At 41.6% G+C, this 21,833-nt stretch overlaps 2 protein-coding genes, 1 long non-coding RNA gene and 2 other non-coding genes across 7 annotated transcripts; 2 read left to right on the top strand and 3 right to left on the bottom strand.

Moving 5' to 3' along the window:
* The first annotated feature begins 90 nt into the window (after positions 1 to 90).
* Positions 91 to 9,202, top strand: LOC125888614 (phosphorylase b kinase gamma catalytic chain, skeletal muscle/heart isoform-like). Its single transcript, XM_049576064.1, has 10 exons — positions 91 to 352; positions 1,191 to 1,367; positions 3,401 to 3,579; positions 3,818 to 3,872; positions 3,955 to 4,020; positions 4,103 to 4,266; positions 6,021 to 6,111; positions 6,245 to 6,398; positions 6,562 to 6,687; positions 8,090 to 9,202. The coding sequence occupies exons 2-10, from the start codon at positions 1,285 to 1,287 to the stop codon at positions 8,354 to 8,356; spliced, it is 1,185 nt and encodes a 394-aa protein (XP_049432021.1). The 5' UTR covers positions 91 to 352; positions 1,191 to 1,284; the 3' UTR covers positions 8,357 to 9,202.
* A 131-nt stretch (positions 9,203 to 9,333) lies between these two features.
* Positions 9,334 to 12,261, bottom strand: LOC125888618 (uncharacterized). 3 transcript variants are annotated; one of them, XR_007449347.1, is made up of 6 exons: positions 12,093 to 12,261; positions 11,081 to 11,309; positions 10,835 to 10,911; positions 10,241 to 10,294; positions 9,809 to 9,914; positions 9,334 to 9,518 (listed from the first exon to the last, which is right to left on the bottom strand). It is a non-coding gene; the product is annotated as an uncharacterized LOC125888618 (long non-coding RNA). The 3 variants fall into 3 exon arrangements; XR_007449348.1 differs by having other exon boundaries at positions 9,813 to 9,914; XR_007449346.1 differs by having other exon boundaries at positions 9,334 to 9,914.
* Positions 9,609 to 9,745, bottom strand: LOC125889582 (small nucleolar RNA SNORA15). The gene has a single exon (XR_007449472.1). It is a non-coding gene; the product is annotated as a small nucleolar RNA SNORA15 (small nucleolar RNA).
* On the bottom strand, positions 10,063 to 10,203 carry LOC125889580 (small nucleolar RNA SNORA15). Its single transcript, XR_007449471.1, has one exon. It is a non-coding gene; the product is annotated as a small nucleolar RNA SNORA15 (small nucleolar RNA).
* Positions 12,262 to 17,102: 4,841 nt separating the features above from the next.
* psph (phosphoserine phosphatase) lies at positions 17,103 to 21,833 on the top strand. The gene is made up of 6 exons (XM_049576452.1): positions 17,103 to 17,223; positions 17,997 to 18,140; positions 18,341 to 18,475; positions 20,655 to 20,800; positions 21,064 to 21,212; positions 21,297 to 21,833. Exons 1-6 carry the CDS (start codon positions 17,180 to 17,182, stop codon positions 21,405 to 21,407), a joined length of 729 nt encoding a protein of 242 aa, XP_049432409.1. The 5' UTR covers positions 17,103 to 17,179; the 3' UTR covers positions 21,408 to 21,833.

The raw sequence follows: 21,833 nt of genomic DNA, 5'->3' as shown, positions 1-21,833 counted from the left end.
ACTCCAGCCTCAGTGCAAACCCACGTGTTAGTAGTTGCATGTGGAGTAGTGTTGGTAATGTAGGACAGCCCTCTCTGTGATATGGTACGGGCAGGAGCTGCAGGGTGTTATTTCATGGATCTGGTTTTTGTGCGGACACGCGTCCAGAGTGTGCTGCTGGCTGTGGAGGCAGCAATTTATTTTTGGCATCTGACATTAAGGCTCACCCTTTGCAATGGCAGCAGCCCCTCCGAGCCGCGACAGCACCGGGCTTTGACTGCAGCTCTTTGTCCGTCCTCTGCCACTTTGTACACAGACTCGAGTGATAATGATGGATAGCCTTTATATCAGGGACTGAGCGACACGGGACACGGTGAGTGACCGAGCCATTTGTTTCTTCTCTTTAATGCATTAGTTGGTTTCTGGAGCCTGCTAAAGGTCAAATAGTGACAGAGGATGAGAGGAGATCTAGTTCACACACTGTGGCATATTGCTTTATTAGTCTAGGCTCCATGATATGTCGGCTATGACACTCAGTCTCGATCCAAAACACACATTGATCGATTATTAGAGCTGTGCAATCAATATGAGTAAGACAAGGCGACATTATTTCTGCCTGTAACATTAACAAAATCCTTAAAGTAAGCCTCTTCAAACCCTCTTAAACCATTCATTGTAGCCGAGGTGAAATGTGCATGAAATAAGATCTTACATGCAAACCATATGATCGATTAACAAAACTTAATGCACTGTTGCAGATTGATCCATCCAACAGTATGCTACAGTAGTTAAGGAAATGATTTTAAATATTTTTATTATCGTTTAATCTACCATTTATTTTCTAAATTACTGACTAATCACCTCTTAAATGTCAAAAAAATATTTTTAAAAATGCCCATCACAATTTCTTAGCCCAAAGTGACATCTATAAATTGATTGTCAGCTCAAAAACATTTCATTTACACCTATATAAATATGAAAAGAGCTGCAAACAGTCACCTTTGAGAAAATGCAATTGGCAAATGTTTGGCACTTCTGCATAACTGGAACATATAATTGCTTATCAACACAGTGGCTGGTTAATTTTTCTTACTAAGTAGTCAACTAATCATTGTAGCTCAACACTTAAATGAGTGTGACCATGACCTGCTGACATATGAGGCTTATAAGTGCATTATCATTAGTGGTACTTTCCCATCTCACCTTTACAGAGCTGTGTTGTGGCAGTGAAAATACAAACCGTTGTGAGCTGTGAGAGGAGAGCAGTCGTGCAGCCTCGGTGGGTGAACCGGCATCACAGGCACCATGACTAGAGAGGAGGAGGTCCCTGACTCGGTGGGAGCCCAGGAGTTCTATGACAAGTATGAGTCCAAGGAGATTCTGGGAAGGTATGTATATTAAGTCTTAAAATAACTCACAGCAGGCGTTTCCAATCTGAGGGTCAGGACCCTCATAAGGGATCGCACGTTTAAGTTGAGGAGTCACATGATTCCTCTGATATTTGTTGAAGTTGTTTTCTTATTTTATACAGTCTGTGGCTGGAATGGACAATTTTTTTTAATTAAGGACACAAAAAAGGACAGTAGACATCTGCAACCATTGATGCAACTCTCTCTCACATTTAGCTTGTCATACGTTGGGCAATGGTCTTTGCCTTCAGGTACCTCGGCACTGAGGCACCCCTTAGCGGCAGTTAGAAGTGGAGGTGGACGGGTCAAACAAACTTGGACTTTCACCTGGGAGACTGCTTTTCGTGTTCCGTGTGAAACCATAGATAATAACGTAGTGTGCTACTATGTGTTGCATACTACGCTGTGACATATTTGATGTATGTCACATGATGTTACATTAGTAACAAACGTGCATATAAACCTAACCATGTGCTTTTGTAGCCTGTGTGAATTTAATGAGTGGAAACTGTACATTTCCCGTGAAAACGGAAGTTTATATTGAAAATACACAATGCATGTAACAAGAGTAAACTGACACATCGTTCCTGAGCTTTCAAAGCTGATGCTGTAAGGGTACATAATAATGATAATAATGCATTTTATTTATAGGCGCCTTTCAAAGCACTCAAGGACACCTTACAAGACTACAAGTTAAAAAAACAAGCAGCAAAGTGTCTATGATCATAAAATCCATAATATACAACAACAGTTAATAAAATGACTAGACAAAAATCCTAATTATAAATATTAGGTATAAAATCATCATCAGTGCAAGTCTCAATATGTGTGTCACCATTAAATTAGACCAAATATACCAGCTTGAAAAGGTATGTTTTCAGACGGGATTTGAAAGACAGAATTACAATAATCAATAGGAGATGTAACCAGAGAATGACCTAGAGCGTCACAGTTTGAGGTGTAGGGCCACTGACCAAGCATGGGTGAAGCTGGGAGTGAGAACTTTGATGAGGCGAAACCAAACATGTTGCTTCATACTAAAGGTACAGTTTGGAAATTAAGCTCATTCACTTGATGCGAGTTTGATGAGAAGATTGATTTTACTCTCAGATTGGAAAGGGAAATCAATCCTCTCATGTAGCTCTATGCAAGAAATATTTCCTCAAAATGTTACGGTAATCCTTTAAGGAGTCACAAGCCGAAAATGTTGTGCCACTGGCCATCTTTAGTTAGCACAAAGAAATACATTTCTTTAAACTGTGGTCCAGAAATTCACAGTTTTTCCAGCTTTTTTTATTCAACAGCCTAATACAGTTTAATACAGCTCAACACGATAGTAATGTGCATTAGACTTAGACCCTGTTGGTGTGGACAGCACAGACACAAGCCGAATGGTCTCCCTGAAGTCTCCCTGTGAGAGATGTCAGCAGCGCCTGAGCTTTCTGTCTCATTGTCATTCCCCACCATCTGTCAGACGGGGGTGCTGTTATGTAAAGCACACAGTGTCCAGGGAGGCAGCATTCATTAACTTCAGCGTGTTTTGGACAAAGGGTTTAGTGTTGAGAGCTGCCTGGGTTTGGATGGCATGCTGTCAGATTACATAATTTCACTCCCTTTCTCACATGCGGGTCATGAGGTCACGGGATTTGGACATTGTGTTCAGCTGCTCTCGTATTCTTCACATGGCTCAGCCAGCTCCACAAACCGGGGGCAGAGAGTTGGTTTCATTCAATGATTTTCTGAATGATTCTCTGACATGGATTTCAGTGGTAAAAATTACAGCTGACTTTATGCTCCTCACATCACATCGACATGAGGGTACTCTCCCATGGATGATGCTAGAGTAGTATATCGGATGAACCCTTCTGAGAACATACTGTCCAACAGTCACAGAAATTCCTGACCAAAGCACACAAACATGTTTTCTTTGAGTCCAGCTGTACAAACACAAACCCCTGAGGAAATAAGTGACCTGACCAAGCTGTAGATAATAAGTGCTTACTCTTCCTCAGAGGAGTGAGCAGCGTGGTGCGTCGCTGCATCAACAAACGGACGTCTCAGGAGTACGCAGTGAAGATCATCGACATCACCCCCTCGGATAAAATGACCCCGCAGGAGATCGAGGAGATCAGGGAGGCAACAGTGAAGGAGATCGACATCCTGAAGAAAGTCTGCGGACAGAACAACATCAGTAAGAACATTTGTTCCCCCTGAAAGTCAGATTTGAACTAAAACTGTGTGAATCAGCGGCTATATTAAAGCATGAGTCTACATTAAGAGTCTCAGAAGACAAAGGAGCTTGTCTTTGTCCCACTAACCTGCTCAGGAAGTCAGTGTTGGCCTTTGCTCTCAGGTGATCCACCTATTAAGTGTTGTCCGTCTTCATTTAATACTCAGTTTACCTTAGATGTCTCTCCTCCCCTCTCCAGTACAGCTCAAAGACTGCTACGCATCCAAAGCATTCTACTTCCTGGTTTTTGACCTGTAAGTATCAAACCTCAAGTTTCACAAAACTCAAATTCAGTTGAGCAGCAGCTGTTTGAATTTTTCATTTCCTTTCCCACAGGATGAAGAGGGGCGAACTTTTTGACTACCTCACAGAGAAAGTTACTCTGAGTGAGAAGGAAACCAGGTCAGTGAGTGTTTTATACACTAAGACGAAAGCGATGAATTATTCTCATTCTTTATAGACCTTAAGTGTGTGTTGGTTTTAGGAAGATCATGCGTGCTCTGCTGGAGGTGGTCCAGTATCTCCACAGTCAGAACATCGTCCACCGGGACCTGAAGCCTGAGAACATCCTCTTAGACGACGAGATGAACATCAAACTCACTGACTTTGGCTTCGCTGTGCAAATCAAGCCAGGACAGAAGCTCAAAGGTCAGTGAAAGCTTGCATGGAAACCAACCGGCAAACATAAAAACAATATCTGAATACATATAAAGTGGAAATAGACACTTTTCATTGTGAAGTACATGTCGATTGCATGGTGTAACTGTTTTACAATGGTCACACCATCAGCATTTATTAAAGCTGTTTCACACCAAGCAGGAAATTTCATCTGAAAATTTAGTATAAAAATGTTTAAAGACTGATTCTGTGGCTTCTTCTTAATGCTTACACACACCTGTGCAACATTTGTGCAGGGGCAAAAGTATTTGGACAGACCTTGATTTCAGCAGTTTTTCACCTGCAGAAATTTGATCAATGAAAACCTTTGTTCCAACTGATGCCATCAGTTGTTATCAATTTGGTTTCTCAACACTCAATACTAAATGAAAAACAGTGTGATGACTGCCTCAGCAGCCAAATGAAGGGCAATATATGGCTTGAGATGTGATGAAGATGGTTCTGTAGTTAATATGCACTTGCTGACAGTATATGTTTGTCACACCTGCTAGCTTTAGCATTACATTTGGGGTACAATTAGTTCATGTATTGTGTAGTTTACGTTAGCCATTTAGACATTCACCGTCTGGAAAATTCTCCTACTGCTTGACTTAATTTGCTATTCGTTCGTGTTACAATAGAACACAGTAACATGGATAATTTGCACTGGACCCGTTCATTTCCCGTAGCCGCTTATCCTGTTGGGGTTGCAGAGGGGATTGAGTCTATCCCAGCTGACACTGGGCAAAAGGCAGGGTACACTGTGGACGGGTTGGCAGACTATCACAGGGCTGACACATAGAGACAGACAACCATTCACACTCACATTCACACCTACGAAAAATTCAAAGTCACCAATTAACCTGCATGTCTTTGGACTGTGGGAGGAAGCTGGAGTACCCCCGCTGACACGGGGAGAATATGCAAACTCCGTACAGGTTTTGAGCCCAAAACTACTGCTGTGTGTGACAATGACAATGCTAACCACTGCATAGTTGTCATGCTGAGAAATCACATGTAGATTTTAGATACTCCTGCACTGCAGTTTATTATTGCACTGGTGAGAAATGGCTTTTAGACTGGTTCCGCCTAAGCCTCACTTTCACTATGCATACCTGTTTGTCCCTGGTGTGATCTCCCGGGAAAATTACGGCTCCATTTACAGCACAAAGGAAGTGCCTCAACCACTGTGCAACCAAAACAGGAAGAGGATGGTGTTCTTGTTTCCCTAGTAGCTATCGGGAGCTAGTTACCAAAGCGTACCAATGTAAGCATTCAGCATGTAAGAGCATTCACCAATATCACGGGTTGATTTACATCTAAACATGAGCACAGCGGATGTTCTCACCCCAGCATATTCAGCTGAGGATATATGAGCGTCCTGCTCTACTATGTTTACAACCTACAGTGCAGAGCCAGCAGCTGCTGGCGGTCAGCGGAGAATCTGGGTCTGGTTGCACAACATGCCCCGGTCTGTCTCTTAGCTGCTCTTACAAAGGTTAAGATGCAAGAAGACACTGATCTATTTGCTGTAGTCCCAGACACTCAGGGTACACTGACCTTTCAAATAAGACTTCACCAATGGCAGGTCAAATATCTCATGAAACTATGCCTCATATAATTTGTTTAGTGGGTGAATATGTAATGTTAGATTACCTACAAACTGCACTCTTATGAGTAGACTTTTCGAGCTTTGTAAATATGGATACTCAAAGTTCACAAGTTTGATGTGTCTCATCATGCAGAGGTGTGCGGGACCCCTGGTTACCTCGCTCCAGAGATCATCGAATGCTCCATGGACGGAGGGCATGCAGGATATACTACAGCTGTGGACATGTGAGTGTGCAGAGACAAGAACACACAGTAAAGCCAAAAGAATGTCGGATATAATATATACTAAACAATACAAAACAATGTACATACCGTTCAAACTCTGTAAGCTTGCTTCTTTCCGGGATTCTGCCTGCAGATGGAGTTCAGGCGTGATCATGTACACGCTGCTCGCAGGCTCTCCGCCCTTCTGGCACAGGAAACAGATGCTGATGCTGCGTATGATCTTGGCCGGGAAGTACGACTTCTCGTCTCCAGAGTGGGAGGACCGCTCAGACACTGTGAAAGATTTGGTAGGCTCTTTTCTTCACCTCCACTTATGCCGGTTAAATTAACAAGACTTAGTCTGACTAAGTGTTGATGCCGCTTATGACAGTTAGTAATGTCAAAATTTGAAGCTGCCGTGAGGTTTCAATAACAGCAGAATGTCTAAAAGTCTCTGTTTTGTTACCTCAGATCTCTCGCATGCTGGTGGTGGACCCAAAGCAGAGATACACAGCTACAGATGTCCTCAACCACTCGTTCTTCTCAGAGTATGTGGTGAATGAAGTACGACAGTTCAGTCCATACAGGCGGTTCAAGGTGAGACGTAAATCCACATACACACAGCACACCATCAATGCTTAGAGTTATTTCCAATGTGTCCAACAGGTTCACTTCATAAAGTCTGTGTAATATATCATAATATATGTCATAATGCCTGTAAGAGAAACTAAAGGCAAACACAAACATCTTTTTGGCTTCTCTGACTTGACTGGAAAAAGTACTGATCTTTGAGAAATGACACCCCAGTGTAACATATTAAAGTGTCCTTGAACACACCAGGAAGGACAGCTTTCAAACTGTTTCATCACACAGTGACCACGTTTACGTGCATATTTTTTTGTTTGTTTGTTTTTTGCCCTTATTCTGAATAAGACAGTTCCTACTAAGCTGCTCACATGGCTAATGAAAACAAATATTCTGAATACTCCGATCAGCATGCCCTAACATGTTGTTTCCCAAAGTTGTTTCTAAAGTTTTTCAATAGTGGTAGACGTTTTCAGCCATGCAAACGCAGCCCTTCTATTTCAGTCCTTCAACCACTTTCTTGAAAAAATCAGCATTCTGATATTTGCACACATCCAAAAACCTGTTAATATCCAAGTCTTTCATAACGTTTAAAAGCAGGTGTGTTTTATCATCCAACTAGAAATGTGGATGTTTCATTTGGGCATGCATCTCTACCCCAACCTTACAAACTGTTGGCGAGTTGGTTTCATTCACAGTATATTTATGACAACACACTGAACCAACCACAAACAGGCAAAATGTTGTGTGTTGCAAACATCAGTTAAAACACCATTGAGATACATATTTAGAAGGTGCTGTATACGTGAAGGTGCTGTATACGTGTACAAAAATGTTCCTATTCCCTTGAATATTTATTGTCTGTAACCGCTTATCTTGTCGGGGGTCGCGAGGGGCTGCAGCCTATCCCAGCTGACATTGGGCGAGATGCGGGGTACACCCTGGACAGGTTGCCAGAATATCACAGCGTTGCCACTTAGAAAAAGACAACCTAACTAGTAATCTGTATCCATTACACTTCAAAAGTAACCCTCCCAACAAAGTCTTATTTAACTTTGACCATTTTAGAGTGTATTATGAGACAAGTTTTAGGTCTTTAAAGGTTAAATTTCAAATAAAATTAATCTCATTGTGTGTTGAAATGAATGAAAGCAAATGTTTGCTCAGGAAAATGGTTCAACCCCAAAAGCTATGGTGTATTTAAGAATGATAAAAGCTGGTGTAACACATTCAAACACATTCTTTACACACACAGTCCTGAGAAGAAGTCTAACTAGGCAGAGTAAATGAAAACACCTGTGTGGGTGAACTACAGGTGTGTGCAGGGTCTTTAATACCTTATATTATATATTATTACAGTGATGGACACGTTCCCTTTCTTTACATTAAACATACTCTACTCTTTCTCCTTCAGGTTATCTGCATGACTGTCCTCGCCACAATGCGAATCTACTGCAACTACCGCCGTGCCAAGCCCGTCACCAAGGAGGTGATCAAGAGCGACCCGTACGCTGTCAAGCCCATCCGCAAGCTCATTGACGCGTGTGCATTCAAGATCTACGGCCACTGGGTCAAGAAGGGCCAAACTCAGAACAGAGCAGCACTTTTCGAGAACACTCCCAAGGCCATCCTGCTGTCGCTGACTGCTGAGGCTGATGAGCCCACCCAACACATCTGGTAACAAAGCACTTACTCCTCAGGACAGATGTGCTGCAGGCTAACGGGGATATTCTGCTACTCAGCTCGGCTTATGTACTCTTATCTATTGTACAAAGAAAATGAACTGCCTGACAGGGTTAATCCAAGTGTGTCTTTAACAAATAGAGCAGAATTTGCTCATGAAATTTGAAGTGCATTATTTATTTATTACAGTGGGACTGATTTACCTCAAGAAATGTGGCAAACACCCGCAACAATACCACTGTTCAGCACCTGCTTTCTTGTAGATTAAAATAGCAGATTTGCTAATAAAATGGCTGTTTAGAGAAAAAAGAGTCAAACGAACCCACTGTCAGCTGTATATGATTATGTGCTTATTCTTTGATGCCTGTCTAAAGTTAATAGAGCCAGCAGCCAGCTCATTTTGTTATCAAAGAGACAGGTTTTTGTATGCAACAGTCTCCCTGTCTCAAACGTGGACACAAAGTTTCCACCTGATCTTTTACTGGAGGACATATGAACAACTTTTAATGTTTCGTTGAAGATTTAGAACATAGATTTCAATGTTAAATGATAACGTCTATAAAATCAAGTGTAAATGATGCCCTGGAGTCATAGGTGACATTTGTTTTGTCAGAACTGTGAAGCCTTGGCTCAGCAGCCAGAGCAAATCTTACGGCAATAACCAATTAAATTTACCTGACTGGAATATTAAACAGTGAGCCTGCATACTTGAAATGGCACGGGCTTACATATTTGTGTTTAAACATTATGCACGATGTATCGTTGTGATAACAGCTTCAAGGGAGGCTGCACTTTAAAATGTATGCTATGGATTTATTTATTAAAATATACATTCAATTTAAAATCTGAGGTGTTATTGGAAAGATCCTGAGTTTTTGTGATGCTTTTGGATTTAAAAATATCTGGGTTGTATTTTTCTGTGTACAAAAACTTTAGGGAAATGGTAGAAAATGAATACACAAGAGACATTTTGAACACAATTAGAAGTTTATTTCAACAGAAGAGTGAGATACATCTTTCAAGTCTCGACAGTTATCCTGGTGGTGCTAGTTTAAGCACAAAACGGATTTCCAGTGTTGAGATGTTGGTAGAGTGAAGTTAAAACAGACAAAGGAGTCGCCTTTCCCTTACGTTCCTGCTTCAGATGCAGCCACTGGTATCTGCAGAATTTAGAAAACAGAATAAAATCAATACAAAACCAACAGGACTGCTGTCAGAGCAGCGTCTCATATTTCCAAGTGTACCATCATTGTTGTACTCATTCCTGTACAGTTGGATGAAGCTGACTGAAGCACTCATCCAGTCATTCAGCAGAAATGAGACCTGGCTTTCGCATGGTGTCTGACTGAATCCAACACAGACTAGCTGGAACAGAATTCGGCCATGCCTCAGTGGTGACTTCTTTAGTGTGAGGAATACTAATGCTGCATAACAGTGAGTGTTAACATACCAACCTCGGGCCCTCACAGTCTGGAAGTCAGTCGTGGCAACTGTGTTTCTTTTGGCCGGTGTGCATGCATCACTGCACTTCTCCATGAAACACATTTCCACAAATGCTGGAACAAGAAAAAGTGTAACAGAGGCTAATGAGGTGAGTTTGTGCTGACATAATATGTTACGTGAGACATGTGAGACTTATCATGATGCAAACAGCTGCAGCTTTGTAAGATATAATTAAATGCAAAGCGTCACACATTTAAGTGATTCTGTATCCACTCTGACATCAGAATGAGGCACATGCTTAGCATCCTTACTCTGTTGTTGAGTCAGCGTGTGAAAACATTAATTTAGCATGGTGTCTGACTGCACTTACTACTGCAAGAGTAAAACAGAATTCGGCCATGCATTTAAAAACATGCTATTATTATGAAGGATGAGTTACCGCTCCATGTTTCTACTCTTGAAGGATCAACAGTCCCATGTTCAGACAGGGCATCTGTAGGAGAACACACCAGCTCAGTAACAGAAAGCAGGTGTTTGTAAGTGTTGAGAGGCTGACTAATATAAGATTGGCCAGGTAACTGGGCTGACAAGTGTTTGCTTTTCATATGAGGTGAGGAATTTCTTTTTCACCTGTGATAAAGATTCATTTTGACAGGTAACGTAGGCACCATATTCTGTGATTGAGGCCTTGACAGAAGGACATATTGACCTCAATCAGCCCTTTTCACAGAGGGTGTAGGTTTGGATAATAAAATTAATGATGATCCAATTCCATTGGGCAGCTTTGATTTCAGGTTTCTGGTATTGTGCGTGCTGGCTCACTGTCTCTGCAACATTTGAACAGAATGAAGCTCTGCTTAATGTAACACCTGTGTTTCTCCTTCTGTGAGAAGTCACAGTGTCTGCTTTTGAAAATATATCTGCCTTTGTCGTACTATTAATGTTGCTAACTTGACAATGAACAGACACACTCTCCCAGAGTTTAATATGTAAACTCCAGGATAAGACACAGTTCGTATCTGCTCCTCCTCACCTCTGTTGCATGTTGTGTTTCAGCCTGGGAGCTCCTCCATGATGAGTCAGGTCAGGCCATTTTCTCAATGTGTCCTCCTGTGCAGTAATCATAAATCACAAGTACACCAACATGTTAATATCACCCCTTGGTAGTAATTATATTCAAATATGCTCATAGACAAAAGACAAAGCAAAAATTTGCTATGCTAGACCGGCAACCTTTCACAGGTACCTGAAATAATCATTAGCAAATGTAATCACATACGTTGAAAGGGGTCAGCTGAGGTGGTTCGGACATCTGATCAGCAAGCCTCCTGTTAGAGGTGCTCCGGCCACGGCCCACTGGTAGGAAGCCCTGGGGCAGACCCAGAACACTCTGGAGGGATTACACATCTCATCTGGCCTGGGAACACCTCGGGGTCCCCCAGGAGGAGCTGGAAAGTGTTACTGGGACGAGGGATGTCTGGGGTGCTTTGCTTGACCTGGCCTTGGTCCTAGATAAAATGGATGGATAACAAACATTAATACACTTTACAAATAACCTTATATTAATATTATGATAAAAATGTCATTTTTGTTAAGTACTGCAGCTCTGACTGTGGTTTGTGCCAGTGGCTACAGAAGATTAACTGTTTTCAAATGTATTAGAAAGTGGAAAAGCAGAATGTAAAATGAGAGTTATATACGCTTCATCACTGTCAACTGTCATAGTTGTTGTAAAATGTAAGAGTGTCATAAAAAAAAAAAGTTTAAAAGTCACAGTATTACAGTGGGCCATGTGGTTTAAAAAGTCAGTGTGTTAACTTTTCCTGTGTGGCCTCGATCATGTGCTGGCTCCCTAAAATGGCACTGAATCATCAAAACTTTGAGGCCCCCTGATCTAAGATTTTTGTTTCAAAATTATAAAAATAAATAAATAAATAAAAGGGTTAGTAGGTTTAAAGTTTCTAAAAAAATGTCCCCAGACCCCCTCATGGCTTGGATGTAAAATGGCCACCCTCCCCCACCAGGTTGAATAGGTGACCACGGCCCTGTAGCACCCTGATTTGTTCTGTGATGATTAATTTACGTTAATAGATTCTTAATTTCCTACATAAATTGTACACCTAGTAAAACACCTTCACTCTTCTCTATCTGACTAAATAGCTGTTTCCTAACGACTTCCAGCCGTGATACAAGCTATGACGTCAGCTAACTCACCACCATGTGCACCACATGTTGTAACATCCCAAACCGCTAATTACAGACATCACCCTGAATCAGACAGATGTAATTACCTGAGCCGAGCTGCAGCATCATATTGTCATCATTATTCGAGTTGACTCCTGGTCCCGTCTCTCAGAGACCTGACCGACTGACAGCGACATTTTATATTTCTCCGAGGCCAAAGTACCTCTGTCCACCAGCTCCTGTGTGGAATGTAATGGCATCGACCCGTTATCAGTGAAATTCTTCTTCGTTTGCTTTCATCTTCTTCTTCGTGTCCTTTTACCGTTCTGAGCTGGTTTATAACGGCATTGCGCTCATTACCGCCACCGTCTGGACGGGAGTGAAAACTGCAAGACCTGAAAACTAAATCCGAGCATCATTTCTGTAAAGGATGCTCACCTTACTTTTAGGTTGGGTTTTAAAACGTGTCTTTTTTTTTTAAACCAAAGTTGGTAAACAATCAAAAACAAACAAGCAAACAAAACTTCCTGGTGGTAATGGGCCTTATCATTTCTTTCACTTTTATATTCCTACTAGTCAACTGGCCCCTACGCTAATATGAGTTACTGTATAAATAAACTTAACAATTCCCATTTTTTTGTGTGGATGATTTGCTCTCTAGTGCTGATCCTGCCTATTTTTTGTGTGAGTTTATTTAACTCTAAAAACTATTTCAAATTGTACATACAGTAGGTTACCACTTCCAAAATATTACAACTAATTTAAATTGACCAGCTGTATTATTGCAACTTATTAATGAAATTAAATTAAATTAAATTTAAAAAAAAAAGTATTGTCTTGGTTGAAAGAGTCTGCATCTGTGAGGGTCCTGGGTCTTGTTGATGAGGCCAGCTGCAGTCGGGTTGAAACTGTTCTTGTGGCATGAGGTTTTAGTCCTGATAGTCCGCAGCCCCCTGCTAGAAGGGAATGTTTCAAAGAGCCTGTTTACACCTGGTATTGACATGCATCTTTGGTGATCAAGTGATCAGCTTGAAGTCTGTCTGTTCACACCTGGCATTAGGAAGCATCTCCACATGTGTCCCAAGTGACCACTCAAGATCAGATCTCACTTCTCTTTATTCGCAAATAACACATAGCCTACATATCATTCACCACCACAGGATACTACTAGTGCAGGAGTGTGAGCTCCACACTGAATAGAGTCCAAGAAAACCCACGCTATCACAGGGAGATCATGCAGGGAGGTAACAGTGCACCATCGTGCCTATGACCCAAGACACATATAAATACCTGGTGTAAACAGGGCTATGTTATGTCATTGTTATTGTTTAGAAAGCATTACTTGGCAAGTATGCTACATGTTACACTAGAGGCCGAGTCACACTCACCACACCTCTTTTGAATCAGTAATGCCGGCATGCTGTCTAAAGTCATACACTGGGGCGGCATGATAACTATGTTGCAGTGTGTGTGATACCTATGAGGTTCAGCTTCCACTTGAGGTCTTGGGAGACGATGGAGCCCAGGAGGAAGAAGGACTCCATAGTGTTGACTGGAGAGTCTGAGGGTGATGGGGGCAGGTAGGGCTGCATATTTCTGGAAATCCACAACCATCTCTAGGCTACTGTCTACAGAGCGTTGAGCTCTAAGTTGTTTATCCTCACCTTGTTAACAGGCGGTTGATATCAAAGTTTTGATGACTGAGTGCCATGCAACCAGTAGCTTTCTACAAGTTGTCATCCCTGACCTGTCAAGTGCTAGTTATGAGGTTGAGTGTGATGCAGTCGCTGAAAAGGGTATTACATCTACACTGTTGAGAATGACAGTACTGAAATGAAATGCAAACGATTAAAATATAATACATGCATTTCATGTCATTTTCAGAGGCTGCACACAATTTTTCTGATGGCACACTTTGAATAATTATGGTGTACATGGAGAGGAGAAGAGGGGAGGGGATGCAACCTTAAGGGTAATTGGTGCTGTTAGGTTGTGAGTCAGAGACATGTTTCCGCAGCTTCACATGATGCTTCCTGACTAACAGGAAGTGTATTATCAACCTGCAGGTGGAGACAGGCACCTGCAGCTGGCAGAGCTGGTCCTGCAGCAGAGCCAGGATGATGGTACTGAAGGCAGAGCTGAAATCTACAAACAGGACCCTGGCTCAGGGTTCTAAGTAGTCCAAGTCTGTGGTCATTGTGATCTTTATTTTCTTTGAGGATGGGGGTGATGGTGGAGGACTTGAAGCAGGCTGGTGCAAGACATGTCTCCAGTGAGGTGTTTAATATGTCTTTGAACACTTGAGGCAGCCGAACAGCACAGGGTTTCTGTCTTTTCAACAGCCTCTCTCCAGCATGGAGAGGAGGCCCCTGCTGAGGTGGAAGAGGAGAAGCTGGGGTCCTGAAGCTGGTGGATGGGGTCACGGAGGATGGTGTCAGGACTGTACTATTGTCCAGTTGTCCTTAAGTCATTCAGGTTGTTTCCTATATGTGCAAGTCATTTCAGTGAAGTGGGGGGCTTCAGGTTTTAAGTTGGTTATATGTCCTGAGCCCAGAAGCATAGTTGTTAACTGAGAGGCTCCATACAAGACAAGACAAGTTAAGTCTTTGTTCACAACAGAAGGGAAATTCAGGTGTTGCAGCAGCACAAAGACAGAAATAAGAACAGACAAACAGAAAAATAAGAAAGAACAAAATAAGAGAAATACACAACTATTATAAGAGAAAAAGTAAAACTATGACCCATACAAGAGCGACTAAAGACAAAGTCACACGGTCAAGTGACGTGGCAGCCAATGAATAATAGCAGCTAGTCAAGCATTACGTAAACAGTGTGCATCAGAGCAAATTATACTGTAATTAAGTATTTATTGTTGTCCCTATTGATATACAACAAAACCAAAATATAATGCAGTTTATAATGTGGTACGACAGCATAATGTATTAACATAGTATAGTATAGTATGATGTAGTACAGTATGGTATAGCGTGAGGTTTAAGATATAGTATAAGGTGCAACAGTAGAATACTATGATAATATAATATTGTTAAGTATAATGTAAAGTAGTAGGCTATAATACGACAGTAAAACAGAATATCAGATACAATATGGTACAGCCTTTAACCCGTATGAATTAATATTTTATCCTTTCATTTATTACTTTTAAATTAGCTCCATTTTATTCTGTGCATTGAATTGCATTATATGTATTTACAGTGACGATAAAAGGAATTGAACTGAATTGATTTTTGGGGGGGGGTCACACATAATATGGCACAAAATCCATAAATGGGCAAAAAAAAATCATTTAATGACCAAAGCACTGAGTTTGTGTCACACAGTGGTTACAGGCTATTAAACAGGCCGGGCGTGCGCCGTGGGTGCTCAGCTGCGGAGAGAGAGACCTCCGTGTTTGAGACGGGAGCGGGAGGTGGGAGGTCCGACGCTTCTAGCGAGAGGAGAGGGATACATAAAACAAAATAAGATAAAATAGGGAAAACCTATTGGAGGTCCGAGACTTCCAGCGAGGGGAGAGACAGAAACAAACAGCCAATGTGTGTCTGTGTGTGTTACGTTCAGGTGTTGTCACGTAAATAACAGTGCCCACGCAATAAACAGGACAGACAATAGGATTTTATTTATTTTACACTACATTTTCACTGAAAGCTGACCGAATCCGACCCGAGCCCGAATAGGCTACAATTTATAGCCTAGCTACATTTTTGACCAAACCCAGCCCGACCCGTCGGGTACCGTCGGGCTCAGATCGCCACACTCTAGTGTGTGTATGTGTCCCCTATTGGGGCCTATCTGAATTTCTGTCTTTGAGAGATATTATTTTGTAATATAACTGAATTTTCTATCCATACATATAAATTTTAAATATATTAAAATTATAAGGCATCTTTGAGTAAACTGCGAGTATCATTTAAGTAGGCTATGTCATGGCCGGCCAAGTGTCCTCTTTTTTGGAAATCAAAATATGGTCACCCTACACACTTTGAAAAACAAAATATAGCTACACCACACTTGCAGACACATCCTTTATCTAATCTTCAAAATAAAAGGGAAATTTATTTATAAATGGATGTTCTTGCCCTCTTCTCTACCATCATCATCATCACACAATTTCTTCACACTCAATTCCAAAATGTATTTATGTAATTCTGGGCTGATCAAATTCATCTTCCTTTAGACAAAGCAAATATATATATATATATATATATATATATATATATATATATGTGTATATATAATATTATGTATAATGTATATATATTATTTACGCTGCATTTCTTCTGCATGGCGTTTATATAATTTTCTTATATGTTTTATTTTTAAAATAAATGATTTTTGATGTGACGATGTGGTTTAATTTTTACTGGATTGCTGTAAACTGATTGGCAACTTCAGTGTGCTTCCCGTTGTCATTTATATATATAAATATATATATATATATATATATATATATATATATATATATATATATATATATATATATTCTGCATTATTTTACTTTTTTATTCTTATATTATTTTTTATTCTGTTTATTGTTATCGTTTGTTTTCCTCCACAAATTGAGGGGAGGTCTGTTGTATAAGCAGGTTGCTTCCTGACTTCTCCTGACACATTTATTTTTTAAATAATGTCGGGCTCGGTTCGGTTCGGACAGAAATATGCTGCCCGTGCCGCACTGTAACACACATACACACAAACACACGGAAAACCAGACATTATCATCAGTTTATAAAAGACCCCCGGACGTGAAAAGTGGACATGTCCGGGCAAAAGAGGACGTTTGGTCATCCTAAAAGTGTGTATATCCACAGAGGTATCATCCAACAAAGTCAACAGTGTGCTCCAACCCTGGCTGGACAGCAGACTCCAGGTCATCAAGCCCTTATAAATCAAGCCTGGATCACTCACTGTGGGGGTCACGGGTCGACTCCTTTATGTAAAGCTAAAACTTCCATTTTATTACTAATAAACTTAGATTGACACAGTTACTGTGAAGATAGCTAAGAATATAAACCGCGCTAATGTACATTTACACACGAGCCGTTAGTCGACCGTTGCTGTCGTCATGGAAGCGAGCCAGAGGGTATTGGGCGGTCCCTCACCGGCTTCCCTCTGATTGGCCCAGCAGTCATTGGTGCTCTTCCTCGTCGGTGAGCCCATTGAGAGAGGAAGGCTAATGCTGAGGCTGCTGGTAGTGCCTTACCGACGCTGCTCCCACTGGTGAGTACCACAGAACGACTCCTTCATATGTAGTCCCTGATATTACCGTGGTTACCCTAGTTAGAGAAGCTGACAGCTGAGCAGAGAGAGTGTGTGTATGTGTGTGTGTGTGTGTGTGTGTGTGTGTGTGTGTGTGTGTGTGTGAGGCGCTCATATGAAGGTGGTACGGACAGGTAACTTGCCCTCTGAGCCAGCTCACGGTTATCCTTAACGTAAAGACATGACTTATTTAATGCCAGAGAGCACCAGAGAGCTACTTTCCACCAAACCGCCATCAACATCTCGTTCCCACCGTCTTCACGTTTGTTTGGGATTTTGATGTCGCGAGCACGGTGCCGGGGTGACGCAATCCGTACAGAGGATGTCCACAACGGCCCCTCTTATGGTTTGTTTAGGGCCGGCTGCTTTACATAACATCGCATTCTTGCTCGGGACACGTGTTTTATTTGGGATCCGTCGATGCAGAAACGTGTGCACATAGGTATTTCAGTCAATGGATGTGTTTGCTGCTCCACTGGATTGAAGACATCCACTGCACACTGGGCTTAGGGCAACAATGAAGTCATGCAGCTGCTGGGTTTAAAATCACAGACCTCACGTTTCACCAGCAAATTCATCCCGGGACCCTGGCTATTAAAGACTATTAGATTTACCCTCAGATGACTTCCTAATGTAGACCCTTATCTGTGCCATCAGAGCTGGGAGTGCTTTTGAAATGCTGCTGCTGCTGCCTGTGTTGGAGTGTCTCACACTGTGTACTTTTCTTTTTGCAGCATGATGGCAACACTCTCACAGACAAAGGAGATATTCCGGAGAGCAGAAGCTGTCTGTTTCGATGTGGACAGCACGGTCATCAAAGAAGAGGGCATAGATGAGCTTGCCAAGTTTTGTGGTGTGGGGGATGCAGTCACTGAAATGTATGTGTGTAACAGCTCAATGCTCAATTTTCATAATCCATACTGTTAACCTGATCTTGCATTGCATATACATTGGATTTGCACCTTCTTTGCAGCTTTCAGACATCTTAGACGTTTTATATTTGCACTCCTCCCACCCTCGGGATAGTTAAAAGTACACCTTTATATTTTGCGAATCTTTTACCTGTTTCACAATCCAGGACTCGCAGAGCGATGGGTGGCTCAGTGACGTTCAAAACAGCCCTGACTGAGCGTCTGTCCATCATCCGTTGCTCCAGAGAACAGGTGAACAAACTGATAACAGACCACCCGCCTCAGCTGACTCCAGGTATCAGGTGAGTGTGTGAAGGTGTCAGTCATTCAGTCAATAGAGAGTGTCAAACTCTCTATTGATCTCAGATGGGTCGGACCAATAAAACTATCACATAACACCCTGTAAGTCATCAGCTCCAATATTTCCCCTTTTTTCTGTGAAGAAATACATTGTGTGGACATTCATCCTTTTACAAAACAGCCTGAGATGTCAAGAAAATTAAGCGTACTTTCAACAGTATGTCTCAGTTTTTCCACATTCAGTCAGTCCACTTCTCACTATCATTACATGTGCATTTATCCATACATTTCCTGATACAGATTCTTCTAAACTGAAGCTGCTGATTGACAGTATTTTGCACAATGTTTAATATCTTTAAACATGGTCATAGTAAGTATTCAGTTTATAAGAGAGAGCCGTACCCTGGCCAGGGTGGAAAAGCCTCTGATGCAGAATTTTACATGAAGCAGGTAACACATTGTTTAACTTGCTCCTGAAACCTGGCACCTCTTAAGCACTATTTGGACGGGATTAGTTTTACATGGGCACGTGGGGTAATGTCACTTTACCAGAGGATGTCGGTAATATTAATGGCCAATTCGCACGGAATAAGAAATATCAGTAAAACTACAACAAGGGGGTAAATCTATTCACGCACCGCCGCCCCCTCCTGTCATCATGTGCGTATGACATTGCTTCCCGTGCGTAAATAATATAGCCTACAACATCGAATTATTATGAACTGATAGCCTACTGGTTGATTTTATTGTCTTTTTTTTATTAGCCACATAGCCCTGCTACATTGCATACTTAATTTACCTAAAGCAATCAGAAGTCCCGTGCCTCAGACAAGTGCTTGCGGCCTTCTTTTGGTTTTGAATCGTCATCTAGTGGGCCAGATTGAACCCTTTGGCGGGCCAGTTCTGGCCCACAAGCCATATGTTTGACACCCCTGACCTAAGAGGACCATGTATGATGAACAACCCTCTGTGTAAGGGGCTATAGTTGCATCTAGTGGGGAGGTTGCAGAACTGAAGCTTGTCATGTGCCAAGCATGTAGGAGAACAACATGAAAAGCGGGTGACTCTCTCTAAGTGTTTGGTTTGTCCATTCTGGGCCACTGTACAAACAACAAGGTGGACTCCATGAGAGAGGACCTGCTCCATATGTAGATATAAACTGCTCATTCTCAGGTTACAAAAACAAGATGGTTCGTTTTTTCAGGTGATTATGAACTAATGAAAACATAGTTATTAATATTATATAGCATTTCTGCCGACAGGTTCTCCCAAATCCCACACACTGGAGTTTTAAGAATATAAAAATAGAAAAACGCACATCAAGAATCTTGTAGGAAAATACCAAAACTGTATTTTAAAGGATAATGGTTAATTTGTTCATTTGTGGTTTATACAAACCTCTCATCGCTGATAAGTCATCCAGTGTTGAAAATACAGTTGTATTATGAGCATAAATTGTCTGCAGGTTTAACTATCACAGTGGCTGACATGGCCGACAGTTTGGTAGAAGTTTACACAACGTCTTCATAAGCAAATATGAGAGAGCTCGCATTAATGCTGTGTATGTATTTGTATCACTTCAAACCTGTTCTGCTACTTCATGCACATGCATAGCTGCTTCTTTACTCACATCAGCTTTTATATGTATGTGTGTTTGTATTATGTGAAGGGTGTCAAACTCATTTTAGTTCACAGGCCACATCCAGCCCAGTTTGATCTCAAGTGGACTAGATCAGTAAAACCATTGCATCATAACCTATATTAACAATACCCAGAAAGTTTAAGCTTTCTTTTAGTGTAAAGAAATACGTTCTGAAAACATTCATCCATTTAAACAGATGACGAACAGCCTGAGAGGTGTTGAGAATAAGAAGTGCAATTTCAACATGTCTCAGTGTGCTACCACATTCAGTCAGTCTACTACTCGCTGTCTTTACATGTGCATGTCTACATATAGTTTCAATGCCTTTAAATCTTTATAAGTGCATCTATATTAGGTGTGCAGAGTCATCCAGTGGGCCTGATTGGATCCTTTTGCAGGCCACTTGTTTGACACCTCTGGTTTATGTTCAACGCTTCCTGACCAAATAAGATTTTACTACTGCACACTATACCAACATGTTACTAAAACTGCACTGATGTACTGTGAGTGTTGATAAATGGCCCTTCGTCTCCATCCAGGGAGCTTGTGGACCGCCTGCATCAGCGCAACATCAAGGTGTTTCTCATCTCCGGCGGCTTCCGCTGCATCGTCGAACACGTGGCCACTCAGTTAAACATTCCTCTGCATCACGTCTACGCCAACCGGCTCAAGTTCTACTTCAACGGTGAGATCTAGATGTGACCTTTCTCTGTTTTCATACAAGTGGAGCATTGTAAGTGTGTCTTGAAAATTAAGTGTATGAAGTAATGAAGTGTCGGGCCAATGAGTGGACAGACGATGCTTGAGTCCTCCTTGTTAGTTTTGGTCAAAGCAGTCTCTCAGATCTCATTTCAAATCTTTTCCTTCATCTCAAGTGTCCGGCTCTGTCGTCAGCCTGTTGTGAGGCATCACTCTACATCTCTAAATTAAACTGTGTGTATTTTCCAGGGGAGTACGCTGGTTTTGACGAGAGCCAGCCCACGGCTGAGAGTGGTGGAAAAGGAAAAGTCATCAGCATGTTGAAGGAGCAATATGGCTTCAAGACCGTGGTGATGATTGGAGATGGTGCTACTGATCTAGAGGCGTCCCCTCCTGCTGTAAGTATTCACATTAATAATGCTGAAAACCTTCCCTCTCTTGGAGCTATGGTGTGATGATGGACGTGTCTCTTTCATCCTCAGAGTGCTTTCATTGGCTTCGGTGGGAATGTCACCCGGCAGCAGGTTAAGGAGAAGTCCTCGTGGTACGTGACAAGTTTTGGGGAGCTGCTAAAGGAACTGGAAAAGATCTAAAGAAGCTAAAAAAGATCCCGTTACTAATTTTAACATTTTATATTTGCACCTACTGTAAGGGTGTGCCTTTGACGGTTTTATCCCCTGCACACTTTTCCTCCCCTTCTCCCTTATAGATTTTTCTTATGAATGAAAATGTTTACACTAGTGAAACCAATTTTACCTTCACAGGGGGCGTCGCCCTGCTGATTTTTATACTAGATACTAAAAGAATAACCAAACACTGTTTATGTGACGGTTAAGAAGATTTTAGTGTTTTTGCACTTTTTGCATCAAAGCCTTTTAGGTAAGCTAATACAACTCCTGCATATTATGACAGGTGCAGTGTTTTATTTCTGTATGGGTACTAAGAGCTGTAACCACACGTCAGTAAGTGTTACGTCCTGTTAAGAACACCAGCATTAAAGAGAAGAGCATGCTGTCAGA

The sequence above is a fragment of the Epinephelus fuscoguttatus genome, linkage group LG5, assembly GCF_011397635.1.
Source record: "Epinephelus fuscoguttatus linkage group LG5, E.fuscoguttatus.final_Chr_v1".
NCBI classification, from domain to species: domain Eukaryota; kingdom Metazoa; phylum Chordata; class Actinopteri; order Perciformes; family Serranidae; genus Epinephelus; species Epinephelus fuscoguttatus.
The sequence above is the reverse complement of the archived record's forward strand: the minus strand, read 5'-3'. Positions and strand labels throughout refer to the sequence as shown.

Excerpts from the sequence above, each read along its gene's own strand:
- psph (XM_049576452.1), top strand. The coding sequence starts at position 17,180 with ATGCTGAGGCTGCTGGTAGTGCCTTACCGACGCTGCTCCCACTG. Across the intron at positions 18,476-20,654 it reads CAGCTGACTCCAGGTATCAG|GGAGCTTGTGGACCGCCTGC; the intron begins GTGAGTGTGTGA and ends GTCTCCATCCAG. Across the intron at positions 21,213-21,296 it reads TAGAGGCGTCCCCTCCTGCT|AGTGCTTTCATTGGCTTCGG; the intron begins GTAAGTATTCAC and ends TTTCATCCTCAG.
- LOC125888614 (XM_049576064.1), top strand. The coding sequence starts at position 1,285 with ATGACTAGAGAGGAGGAGGTCCCTGACTCGGTGGGAGCCCAGGAGTTC. Across the intron at positions 3,580-3,817 it reads CTGCGGACAGAACAACATCA|TACAGCTCAAAGACTGCTAC; the intron begins GTAAGAACATTT and ends TCCCCTCTCCAG. Across the intron at positions 6,399-6,561 it reads CAGACACTGTGAAAGATTTG|ATCTCTCGCATGCTGGTGGT; the intron begins GTAGGCTCTTTT and ends TTGTTACCTCAG.